The sequence below is a fragment of the Protopterus annectens genome, chromosome 10.part0, assembly GCF_019279795.1.
Source record: "Protopterus annectens isolate FY-2018-M chromosome 10.part0, PAN1.0, whole genome shotgun sequence".
In the NCBI taxonomy this organism is placed as follows: Eukaryota; Metazoa; Chordata; order Ceratodontiformes; family Protopteridae; genus Protopterus; species Protopterus annectens.
In genome coordinates, this window is record NC_056744.1 from 195,024,051 (window position 1) to 195,038,198 (window position 14,148).

At 37.6% G+C, this 14,148-nt stretch overlaps 1 protein-coding gene across 1 annotated transcript in view; it reads right to left on the reverse strand.

The window, feature by feature from the left end:
- Window positions 1–969: 969 nt before the first annotated feature.
- Window positions 970–14,148, reverse strand: part of LOC122814116 (extracellular calcium-sensing receptor-like) — a 172,358-nt gene continuing 159,179 nt past the window's right edge. Inside the window, exon 5 of the mRNA XM_044086732.1 lies at window positions 970–1,886. Within this exon, the coding sequence (XP_043942667.1) occupies window positions 970–1,886 (917 nt within the window). The remainder of the gene's footprint in view (window positions 1,887–14,148) is intronic.

A 14,148-nucleotide genomic window follows, 5' to 3' on the forward strand; every position in this document is an offset into this window, starting at 1 on the left:
TAAAACTATATATACTGTATATATAAATAAATAGATATAGATATAATACAGAGAGAGATAACTATCAATGTTTAAGCTCTTAGACCCTTTGTTCAACATTTTACTCCATGATGTTGCTGTAAAACCATGGTGTTTCCTATTAAGTTCCTGTGATTGAAAAAGCTGTCATTGCAGACCTTGTCTGGTTATTAAGAAATTATCACATAGGCATGTATTTTATCAGAAATCTCAGATCTTTATTTTCAGACAGACGAGTGCTGCAGCTGATTTATTGAAGAATTCTCACATTCATGAAATCTTTTTCACCAGAATCTAATCAAATTGCTTATAACGCTGGATGTTATTTGAACAACTTTTGTGTATAAGCAGAGTCAGAATTATACATTGTTACAGGGAACTGTGGTCTGAAATCAGACTCTAGAATCTTTAATTATTCTATAAATGCATATTAGTTTATTTATAAAAATGAAACATTCATCTTGATGTGAATAGTGGTCATCCTTTTTGCAAGTTAACCAAAAGGGTTTTTAAATGAAATTCTGAAATTTCAGTGAAGACAAGCCTACACTAGAATGTTTAGTGACTGCCTGTAGGAAAGCCACAAATGGTGTCTTTGACATTTAAAGACATGATTTTCAACTTTTTACTATAATAATATTTCTACAAACCAATGATTGGAGAAGACTCTGATGGAGCATTGCAGAAGTTTAACAAAACAAAGGAACAAAAAGGCTTACAGAGAGTTGGCATTCATATGTTATTATCACCACCTGAGCAGCAGAACCTGATCAACCAGAAAAACTTCCTAGACTTCTACTGTTGCCGAAGGTGTTGTTGAGTAGCAGCAATACAACAAGATATTTTAAATATACCAGCAGACAAAATAGTTTGTTTTGCTAAATGACCTGTGGATGTCTTAATTTATACTAAAATATTTTTCCTCATAATGGAATGCAAATGATAAGAACATCATTTCATAGTATTATGGTCTGTCTTGCCAGTTAAGTGTTTCCTGGTATTCTTTTCTGGCTTCAACAAAATAATGTAACACTTAGGAACAAATATTGAGCAGAGCAATCCAGAGCCAGAAGCCAAGATAGCAAATACTTCTACAGCAACCATGTATTTTCCCTGAGTGCTGAGGTAAGCTGGGATAAAAGAAGCCCAGAGACTGACAAAAACAATCATACTGAAGGTTATTAGTTGTGCTTCATTAAAAGTAGCGGGTAACTTCCTTGCCAGGAAAGCGATTGCAAAAGAAGTAAGGGAGAGAAAAAACATATATCCCAGCATGCAACCAAATGCAGTTGAGGACCCTTCTTGACACTCCATAATGATTGTTCCAGGCTTTATGACCATGTTGGCATTAGGAAATGGGGGGTCAGTAGAAAGCCAGGCAACACATATGATAACTTGGATCAATGAGCAGAATATAATCACAGAGACGGGTGTCTTAGTTCCCATCAATTTCCTCATAGGGCTGTTAGGTTTGGTGGAAGTGAAAGCAATGATGACTGTAATTGTTTTAGCCAATATGCAGGAAACACAGAATGAGAAAATAACACCAAAAGCAGCTTGACGAAGGAGGCATGTTTCTGTTTTTGGATAGCCAATAAATATCAAAGAGCACAGGAAGCAGAGAATAAGAGCAAACAGAAGCAGGTAACTTAGGTCTCGGTTGTTGGCTTTGACAATTGGTGTTTCTTTAAATTTGATGAAGATGCAGAGGACAGAAGCAGTAATGATGGCACAGCTTATACTGGTAGCAGCTAAAGAAGCTCCCAATGGTTCCTTGTAGGAGAGGAATTCGATTGTTTTAGGAATGCACTTTTCATGAGCATAGGTTGGCCACTGATCATCTACACACCTTGTGCAGTCATTACTATCTGTTGGAGAAAAAAACTTGCATTAATACCAGAGGTATTGCCATTTAACCAGACTCTTAAATCAATTGAGCAATATGTTTACATCCTTATTTTGTTACTTCTGTTCTTTCACATCACTAAACAAGACAGAGACCTTCAAACTGCATGACATTCCTTAGCACCATAAAAAATCAATTTTGGAACCTTCAACTTTATTAGTAAAAAATTATAAAGTACAATGTACCTCAAATAACTTTATATCCATATTGTACAAGTCCCACAGAAATCTCTTAAGTCTCTCAAAACTGAATCTGTGTGTAAATACATTAATGATGAGCATATAAGCAAGTTACTCCATTAACTTCAATGACGCGTACTTAAAACCTGTCATGAAACCACAACTTCAGCTTCCAATAGGAAATTGCCTAGCATTTCATAAGCAGATTAATGACAAAAAATATTTAAACTCTGTTGGAGATGTCATATCCAATAAACAACTACACCAGTTATCACATTTTACCAGTGTTATGGTCTTACTGATTTCAGGCAACAAGTGCAAAAGTCCGGTCAATGTCTATGGAATGAAATCTATATATTAACTCTATAACTGGCCTAATTCAGTGCACCATATCCAATATGCATACTCAATACCCAGTTTCTCATTTTTTTTTATTTTTGCAAGCTTCTTCTTCTTTCGGCTTTTCCCACTTAGGGGTCGCCACATTGGATCACCTGTCCGCTCATGATTGGCAGTGGAGTTTTACAGTGTCAAGTTGCCAGCCTGGAACCCAGCATTGCACAGAAGGCACACACATGCACACGCTCACACTTAGGGCCAATTTAGAGTGTCCACTCCACCTATAGCATGTCTTTGGGATGTGGGAGGAAACCCGAGCACCCGGAGGAAACCCATGTGACCACAGGGAGGACATGCAGACTCCACACAGAAGGCACCCCAGCCAAGAATCAAACCAGAGAACCTCTTGCTGAGAGGCGGCAATGCTAACCACTGCACCACCATGGTCACCCAGCAATGAAATATATTCCCAAGCAATGGAAAATAGCCATTTCTCCCACTCAAGAGAAACGGGTATCAGTGGTATATAACAGTTAGTACAAGACAATTATAGTTAGTGTGACATAGTATAAAATGCAGAGTTTTAAGATTCTTGCCAAACCTGTTATTTTGGACAAATACAAGGCCCCATACTTAATTAAGTAAATTGCAGTAAACATGAAAGTGCTATGTACCATTGTTACACCATATATTTTTAGTCTGCTGTTGTTTAAGACTGAAGTGCATACAGACATACAATTTGCAGAAAACTGTGGAAGCTTAGTAATAGGCAACCAGAACAGCTGATATATATATATATATATATATATATATATATATATATATATATATATATATATATATATATATATATATATATATATATATATATATATATATATATATATATATATATATGGGTTCCTATTATGTAATCAAACTTCCAGAAGGTTGAACACCAGAAGTTCAAACCTGGAAGATCGAAAGTTGAAAATGTCGAAGTAGCAGAAGTCTGATATTCTTTCTCAGGGAAAGAATTTGGTTGGATGTTTCTGTGGCTTCGACATTTTCTCCACTGTGGTGCGAAAATTATAGAACAGGTTAAGGCAAGTGTGTGATTGTGACTGACATTGGGGTTAGGGTGTGGGTAAGATAAGAGTGCAATAGCAATGGACTTTAGGGTTAGGGTGCAGGTAAGGTAAGTGTGCAATAGTGATGGACTTTAGGGTTAGGATGCAGGTAAGGTAAGTGTGCGATAGTGACGGACTTTAGGGTTAGGGTGCGGGTAAGGAAAGTGTGTGATAGTGATGGACTTTAGGGTTAGGGTGCAGGTAAGGTAAGTGTATGGTTGTGACGGATATTAGGGTTAGGGTTTGGGTTAAGGTTAGTGCATAGATAGTTGTGTATGCAAGGTTTAGTGTATTTGCTATTCTGATGTTTTGATGTTATCACATTTCGATCTTCCAAGTTCGAACATCTGGTGTTCGACCTTCTGGAAGTTCAATAATGTAATAGGAACCCAGATATATATATATATATATATATATATATATATATATATATATATATATATATATATATACTGCATATTACATTGTTATCTAGCCAGTTGTCATGCCAAGCATGTAATTTTACCTATGGTCAGTCACTGCTGACATAGTATCTATTTGTGTACCATAAGTGATTCACTGTGTGTGTGTGTGTGTGTGTGTGTGTGTGTGTGTGTGTGTGTGTGTGTGTGTGTGTGTGTGTGTGTGTGTGTGTGTGTATGTGTGTGTCTGTGTGTGTGCTTGTGGTGGTGGAGGTCTTTTTCCAATATGTTGGTGACCATTTGGTTAGTATATTTAAGTAAAATGGATATGGCAGCAAAAAAACTCCATAGTGGTAGCACAGGGGAACTTTTTCATCTCCAAAAATCCATTCTTGGTTACTTTTACTTAGTATATTTTCTATGAATTTCTATTTGAAAAACAGAGTTTTCAGTGAAGTGAGTTTTCAATGAAATTTTTCAATGATTCTTGAGAATGTGAAATGTGATTCAATGAAAATATGTTATTATATTTATTTATGTGTGTGTGTGTGTGTCGATGGTTTTTGTTTCATTGCATGGTCACTTCAAATAAACTATGCTACTGTATGAGTTATCAAACATGCAATGTTATTGAACACTGTCGGTATTATGAGAGATCACTTTATAGTGGTGATGGGGAATTTATCTTTTCTTCATTGCTGTATGATCCTGTAGTTTGTATATCTATTTTGCAGAGGGTTTGGTAGAGGCATCCTTCCACATCGGGATAGGGAGGGGGTAGAGTCCTGCAAAAAAGCTTTTATTTACCTTTTTTTTAATAAGTTTTGGTTTGATCCATGTTGCTGAAATCATTTCAGCTTTGATGGATGTTCATTTTCTTACACAGGAAGAAGTCCTAAAATCAATATCTCTTTTTGCTGTTACAGTGTATTCATCATATTAGTTTCAGAATTTCCTGTATGACGGGACATGTACATGGTATATTAACCTTGCTTTTAATTGCATGACTGTTGTACCAGTATTAATATTATGATCACAATTAATTGCATAAATCACTGTGCAGGAACTGTAATTTGTGAAAATAGGATATTAGTAAAAATAAGGTAGGTGCATATTTAATAAATAAAAACAAAGATTATAGTTATCTGGGTTCTTTCAACATGTTTTTGGTTTTGCTAAGTTTGTTGCTAAACCAAGACATTCAGTGCACTTGGGCATTTTTATTTTCTTGTTAGAAAGAAATGTACTAAACAAAATACATTCAAAATAGTTATAGACTTCACAAGGCCTTGTTTCTTCTCTGGTTTGTGATTTTCATGGACAAGGATATGAAGGTGATGCTCTGTTTTGGGGAACATTAAGTTTGAGGTGCTAGGGTTACATCTCAGTTATTTGCAGATGTAGCTGTCCTTTTGGACTTAAGTGACTCTGATTTTCAATGTAAACTGCAGTGGTTTTCTGCTGAGTGTGCAACAGATTGGATGAGAATCCATGCTTCTAGGTCAGATAATATGGTTCTTTCCTGGTAAAATAGAAGACTGTTTTCTCTAGTTGAGGGAGCAGCTTCCTTAACAGAAGAGCTTAAGTATCTTTGGCTCTTGCTCACAAATGATGATAGAGGGGATTAGGAGATTGACCAGTGGAACAATGCAGCTGCTATACTGCTGTAGACCTTGCACTGGACTGTAATGGTGCATCAGAAGCTGAGTACAAGGTAGAAATGCTCAGTTTATTATTTATTTATTTAGGTTATCTAGGTATATATATGCTATTTGATAAGTGGGTAGGTGAACTGGTACATAAACTATTTTCAGTGATGATCCAAGCACAAAATCATATAAGAAAAAACTGAATTCATGGAATTACCTATCCACAATATAGTAGATCAAACAAACAGGTACAGAATAATAATATTCATGAAAGTATGAACTGAACAGTTTTACAATATGCAATATATTCATAAAGAAGATGAGTGATAGGAACAGTTTATCAGTCTATGTCCTCATCCACATATATAGTCAGTACCTCTGAATATTAGCTTGTGTTAAATATTAAATTATAAATATTAAGTTATAAACATTAAGCATTAAATTATTTTGTTAATGTTTTAAAATAACATACATGAGGAAACATCTCTAAGAAATCTATATTTCAGGAATACATACCCCCAAATTTAATAAAATCTGTGTAGGCATAGTGTGCAGCCTACATGGAAGGTACAGTGGCCATGCATGCGGTTCTCCATCAGTAGCGTGCCATGCATATTTATGAAGGTGCATTACTGAGGGAAAGCCATGTAACATGGTTACTGAATCAGTGTAGGAAGTATGTTACTGTGTCCAAAGATGAGTAACACAACCCTTGCACTGTCAAAGTGCAGTAAATCAATGTATGAATATGTATTACATTTTTTTTTTTGTTATGTTTGCATGGCATTGCACACTACACAGCAATGGACATGTGCCAGACATCTAAAAACAGAAACCGGATACATTTAATTATAAATCTAAAGATCAGGATTAAGAATAGCTGAGTGAGTTTGCATGGTGCAGAGCAGTACTCAGTAGTGCTTAAACGTAGGTGAGAGATAAATGTAAAAGTATAGCATTCTACACATCACTGTAGCCAAATGGTAAGAATAACAGCCTTATGTGCAGTAGGTGCAGGGTTTGAGTACACAGAAGGATTATTACACATTTATTGTCCAATTACAAATTATGCCAATTACTTTTTAAATCCTGATGTGCTGTGTTCAGAAAGCACCTCAGCTTACCACCATCAATGTTTCTTGAAACATCAGTTACAACCATTTATTTTACACTCTTCCAAATAATCTGCCAGATCTGATTAAAAGAAATACACACCTCAAAATTGTATACTCTCATCCTTTCTAGAACACTATTTCAGAACTGTTTATCCTAGCTACTATACTAATAGTCATATACAGCCAATTCAATTAAAATATTACATAGAAATACTCAAAATGCTATTCATTCATATTAATCCTGAATATTAGCTTGTGTTAAATATTAAATTATAAATATTAAATTATAAAAATTAAGCATTAAATTATTTTGTTAATATTTTAAAATAACTTACATGAGGAAACATCTCTAAGAAATCTATATTTCAGGAATACATACCCCCAAATTTAATAAAATCTGTGTAGGCATAGTGTGCAGCCTACATGGAAGGTACAGTGGCCATGTATGTGGTTCTCCCTCAGTAGTGTGCCATGCATATTAATGAAGGTGCATTACTGAGGGAAAGCCATGTAACATGGTTACTGAATCAGTGTAGGAAGTATGTTACTGTGTCCAAAGATAAGTAACACAACCCTTGCACTGTCAAAGTGCAGTAAATCAATGTATGGATGTGTATTACATTTTTTTTTTTTGTTATGTTTGCATGGCATTGCACACTGCACAGCAATGGACATGTGCCAGACATCTAAAAACAGAAACCGGATACATTTAATTATAAATCTAAAGGTCAGGATTAAGAATAGCTGAGTGATTTTGCATGGTGCAGAGCAGTACTCAGTAGTGCTTAAACATAGGTGAGAGATAAATGTAAAAGTATAGCATTCTACACATCACTGTAGCCAAATGGTAAGAATAACAGCCTTGTGTGCAGTAGGTGCAGGGTTTGAGTACACAAAAGGATTATTACACATTTATTTTCCAATTACAAATTATGCCAATTATTTTTAAATCCTGATGTGCTGTGTTCAGAAAGCACCTCAGCTTACCACCATCAATGTTTCTTGAAACATCAGATAAAACCATTTATTTTACACTCTTCCAAATAATCTGCCAGATCTGATTAAAAGAAATACACACCTCAAAATTTTATACTCTCATCCTTTCTAGAACACTGTTTCAGAACTGTTTATCCTAGCTACTATACTAATAGCCATATATAGCCAATTCAATTTAAATATTACATAGAAATACTCAAAATGCTATTCATTCATATTAATCTTGAATATTAGCTTGTGTTAAATATTAAATTATAAATATTAAATTATAAACATTAAGCATTAAATTATTTTGTTAATGTTTTAAAATAACTTACATGAGGAAACATCTCTAACACATCTATATTTCAGGAATACATACCCCCAAATTTAATAAAATCTGTGTAGGCATAGTGTGCAGCCTACATGGAAGGTACAGTGGCCATGTATGCGGTTCTCCCTCAGTAGAGTGCCATGCATATTAATGAAGGTGCATTACTGAGGGAAAGCCATGTAACATGGTTACTGAATCAGTGTAAGAAGTATGTTACTGTGTCCAAAGATGAGTAACACAACCCTTGCACTGTCAAAGTGCAGTAAATCAATGTATGAGTATGTATTACATTTTTTTTGTTATGTTTGCATGGCATTGCACACTGCACAGCAATGGACATGTGCCAGACATCTAAAAACAGAAACCGGATACATTTAATTATAAATCTAAAGGTCAGGATTAAGAATAGCTGAGTGAGTTTGCATGGTGCAGAGCAGTACTCAGCAGTGCTTAAACGTAGGTGAGAGATAAATGTAAAAGTATAGCATTCTACACATCACTGTAGCCAAATGGTAAGAATAACAGCCTTATGTGCAGTAGGTGCAGGGTTTGAGTACACAGAAGGATTATTACACATTTATTTTCCAATTACAAATTATGCCAATTATTTTTAAATCCTGATGTGCTGTGTTCAGCTAAGCTCTGCTAAGGCCTGCTAAGCAATGCCCAGCCCTGATTAAACAAGATCCATTTTAGCACCGCTTGGCACTGCACATTTCCACCTAGCTGGTTTGTGCACTGCTTAGGTTTGTCAGTTTAAGCACTGCTGAGCTCATCTCAGCTGGTTTGAGCAGTGCCAATAATTGCAAAGCATTAGCAGTTTAAGCACTGCTGAGCTCAGCTAAGCAGGTTTTTTCAGTCCAAGTGCCACACCACATTTTTAAACATGGCCAAATGGTGTGTAGGGGTGGGAAAACAGGCTATATTAAGTGCAACACGCAGGAATACAGCATAGCCAGTTTGAGTTTAAACTGTGCAGGAACTATGGCAGGTGTAGGAAAGGATGCACACTTCTTGGTGCAGTTGTGAGGCTTTCTGCAGTCCAGGGTCATGGTTGGACTCCTAATGAAAGACCATGAACACTGGCTGCTGGAGGGCTAGTTCCAGGGATAAGTGTACAAGGCGGAGGTCTGGGACTGGCTGGCATGCAATCTCACCAGTGCTACAGGTATCCTCTGCTCAGGTAAGCAGGTCCCTCATCAGTATAACAATCTGAAGCATTGGGGGGGGGGACTTCTGGTCAACTGGGTCCAGGATGCTCGGGATGGGAATGCCCCACAAATTTGTAAGTATTGTTACCATTGTTTTACCAATACCTACTCTGAATATGTGATAGACAGGTATGCATAATGATGTTCTTTTCCATGTACTGCTGCAGAGGAGAGAGCTCACAACCTAGAGGCCCATGCAGGGTACCTGGCCAGGCTGTGCTGTGAGTGTGGTAAGTACAGCATAATTTGCAATCTGTAGTGAACTACACAAGTCAGAGTAATAATTTCACTGCCAGTAGGTACATACATTACAGATTTGGGTATTGCAATAAATGGGGATGTAGGCCTGTTCTGCAATAACTGACTACTGCCAACTATAGTGGAATAAAGATTAAAGCATTACACTTGATAATGTTAATGAAATAAAGTTTCTACTGCAATTGTGGAATTACAGCTGCATTGCAGCACCTGCATTATATCAACTGTTGTGCAATAAAGAAACAAAAATATGCCAATAACTGCATTAAGGTATCCCGAAGAAAGCTGTGTTGTGCAATATGTGTGTGTAAGTAGGGCTGTTGTTCATGAAACTGAGTATGACATCTCATGTTAAATAAAAACACAAAGAGTACCACTAACTGACTCAAGGTTTACCTAAGAAAGAGTGTTATGCCAAACTGTAGATTTAGAGCTATACTACAAGATATATGCATCATGACATTTGTTCTGCACTAACATCTGAAGCAATACCAGGAACACCCAAGTTATATTGTATATATTAGGACTGTCTTGTATGAACCATTGCATTTCAACTATTTGCATTCCTGCTCCAAGGTACAGAGCTGCAGGCAAGTATGAATCTGTAATAGCTGTAGACTGCAAATATACTAGCTGAAACTGTATAAGGGTCAGGTAGCCAACCAATACTCTGATATGGTCTGTACACATCACACATATTTCCACCCACTCAGAGTTTATGGTGTATACCTGCATTCTATGTATTAATGCACAGTTTACCTAGTATCTCTGTCATGCATGAATCTCATGCATGTGTGTTCAACTGCCACTGCAGTCTTGTATGCAACTGTACTACTATTACCAGGTCATACTTTGTTTTCCAGGTAAGCTCTAGGCAAATATCAGTCAGTCGATAGCAGTGACTTGGTAGCTTAGTTTGTTAAATGCTGTGTCTGATATACATTTGGTCACACACAGACTAGGATTAGAATCCAGTGGCAAATACTAATAAGTATTAATGAGTCAATTATGTATTGTTAACAGATGTTCACCCCACAGGAATTAAAGGTAATTACAGTAGCCCTTATTATGGGTTAATAATTTGTGTGTTCAAATGTAACAGACTAACAGCATTGATTCAAAATGTGCTAAGAATATAAAATTTTATAAAAGAAAGGCAACAAGTACAATTGTAATAAAAGATAATACAATAAATATAATGTGTAATCTTGGTATGGATGTATGCCTTGTGTGTCTCTGAACATTTCCTGATGGTCTAACCCCATGCCTGAAAAGGATGGCATGATAGTTGTTTACTCTCTGTACTGTACACGATACATGTCTCTCAAGTGTCACGCTGTCATGGACTGTAATCACTGTTGCCTAATCACTCTGTCACAGCTCTATCATCATCATGATTATGTCAATAGCGCAGTCACACTACATCAGTTAACAGTACACATTGGTAGTTTTATAGATCCACCTGACATATAATAGTCCTCTGTAGTTGTGTACCTTTAGATATTACTGCTTCACCCATACTGTCCCTTGTGGATAGCTTGAGAGGTATGTACATGCTACACCAGCTATTAAGCACTATTATATATAAAGAAAGCACAGACTTGTAGAGTATATAACAGTACTGTTGCAAACTATTTAGCCTATACTGATATTAGTGGACTGTATTTCTCCTCCCCCACCCCTTATCTTCATCATAATTTATTATTGTTATATATTGGTTATGGTTTACTTTTAACATATGCTGTACTCTAAATTTTATGTTGGGCCTTGTCTTTTATTATTGTTATTTATTACAATGGTTGCATACTAACATATCTTGTTGAATTACCTATGTTGTTGACCTAATGCCATAACTATTACTTGCATGCTGTTACTACACTGACTGTTATCATACTTATTGTTGTGTTCCATATACTATGCATTGTTATGTTACTCTGTTATTTGTAATGTTCTGGCATGCTGTTATAACTAATTAATGTTTTGTTCATTACTAACACATACACACTAAAATACCTCAACACCACAACTCAACTGGGTAGGCCAATTCATGTTGATCTGCCTACACTACCTCAGCTAACCATGGCACCGGGTGCCACCATGTATGGGACCCAAGCCCATGGTGTCCCTCCAATAGCCTGCACCAACTATGGTGGAACTGCCTCAGGGGACGGGGCCCGCCCACCTGGGAGTGTGGGTGGAGGGGGTTGTCGCTCAGGATAGTTCATTGTGAGTATGAACAATGCCTGCACCAAACTGAGGGCAGACTCATCAACCTGGAGGGGCCTGGTGGCCCCAGCGCCCAGCCTCCATCACAACCAGCTTCAGAGCAGTGAGGCAGCAGTGTTGTCTGCCCATGGGTGGGGAGCTCAGACACACTGCTGCAGTCTGGGGGCACATGGACCTTTGATTTCACAACACCATCCCCATCCATGGTGTTTACTCTGCTCATGTGTCACACACTGCCCCTGAGTGTTGTCTTGTCTGTCTGAAAATGCAAACTTTTTTACTCAACCTACCTCCCCACACATTACCTATATCCTTTCTCCAATATTCCACTCTCGCCTTAAAAAAAGGGCACCTGTCCCACAAAAAAAACATTGCCCCATACATAGCTCTCCATATTGCACACATGTCCACTGGACACAACTAATTATTACATTAATTAGTGAACACATATATGTTGACTAAGCCCTCCATCTGGGGTATGAATCTCAAAATTCCAAATTCTGTAAAACCTACTCAGCTGTTGCTGTACAAAAAATGGCAACTATCGTCCTTTTCTACACCCTTCCCACACAACCCTACCTGAATTTCAGTTTATTTTTACCCTGCTCACCCCCATTTTACCATTTTCCTATCATCCCCTTTTTCTTTTCCTTTTTAAAATTTAGCACGCATTTAAGCATAGTGCAAACCTGAGCAAACCTGCTTAACACTGTTTAAAAGTGCCTTAATCATCTTATGTGTTTCTCACAATGTTAGGCACATCTGCAAAATAATCTTCCCTGCCATGTCTTGGACACCAGCCCCTGTCTACTACAGCATAGTGCATTAGCCCGCAAGGCCACACAGCTCTGAACTAAAACAGGTGTTTCCAGAAATATATACTGATTGCCACTGACACACTGCAAGTACATGTAGTGGGAATGATGGGAGTGTATTTGCGACTGTGATGCAAACATTACACCAGTACACAGCCATATAAATAAAAATGGATGTACAGTATGTGAGGCCTGGGATAGCAGGTATATCTGTCAACTATATGCACTGCTGCAGAATGTCCACAGTTGTAACCCCTACATTTGGCACAGTTTCACACAAACATATCTGGCTGGTAAAATACTGGCATTCAAGACTGAATTTAAAAAATCATGACTGACTTTTGAGTGTCATACCTCATACCCTTCACAAAACACATGCTAATGCAAATCCTGTGTCACAGACTCTAGGCATGCACATATATCTTGCAAACACACCTACTGCAGTACTGACTCTGTAGCTCAGTCTGTTAAATGTTTTGCAGGCAGTACATTTTGCCACCCATAGTCCTGGGTTTGAATCCAGTGTATTGCACTTCACCTACATTCTTGAGAGTACAGCATATAATGACTGAGTCATGAATTTTAACCACAATAGGTTGCTGCTACTGAATTAACTGCTACCCATGTTTGCAAGGCAAAGGCCTATAGGTAGGGACACACTGCACATATTGGTATAGCCTACCTGTATGTTGCCTAATACTCTCTGATTGGCACTGTTACATAACATATGTACCTAAGCACATGCCTCAACTGGACTATTATGGGTACCCTCACCCTGGCTCTGCTGTAATGAAAGAGCTGACACTACCCACTCAGTGACACATACAGGCTGCAGTCCTCCAAAGTGTTCACATTGCCCCTAGGTGTCTTAGGCTGCATCAGCAGCTGCAACCTGCAGCATATGCAGCTGTAGGTTAAGCTACCTGCTACAGACCTACCATACCTCAAAACCCACTAAAACAAGGGATCCAGATGACACCCATACATAAATGGGTGGGGGCAAAGGTTGAGCGACAAGGACATGTTTCATAGTTAGCCCCTACAGACATAGTCAGCTGACAGACCAGCAACTACTGCAGCAGCATGAATATTCTGATGGGTATGATGTCTGACACTGACATGTCTCTTCCTCTTTTTTGAATACAACCCATAATGTTTACCACTGAACTGCCAGATAATCACAATGTCATTTGATAATGGACAAACTTAGCATGCAAAACTGTGGACATACCTCATAAATCTCAATAGTGGACAGTATTTGTACCTACCATCTGCGTTGCTGTAGTCTCCACACCTCAGTAATGTCCATCTCAAAGCCTAAGAAAGGGGCCAAGGCCTACATGAAGGCCTTAAATATTGCACTGTGGTGTCAATGTCATGTCATTGGCTAATGAAAGTGCAACTCAGCTATTCTGGATGCAATTAGCAAGTTGGAGCCACAAATTGGTGGACAGGTAATTACCTGTTAATGAGCATTACCTTCAAAAGGCAAACAACTGCCTATGGGAAACAGGTCTGTAACTTGATTTACCAAGCATTTTTCTTGAGGATTTGCTCACAAAAGGATTATGTCACTCTACCAAGTATATAATACAAGTCTCCATATAACTGGA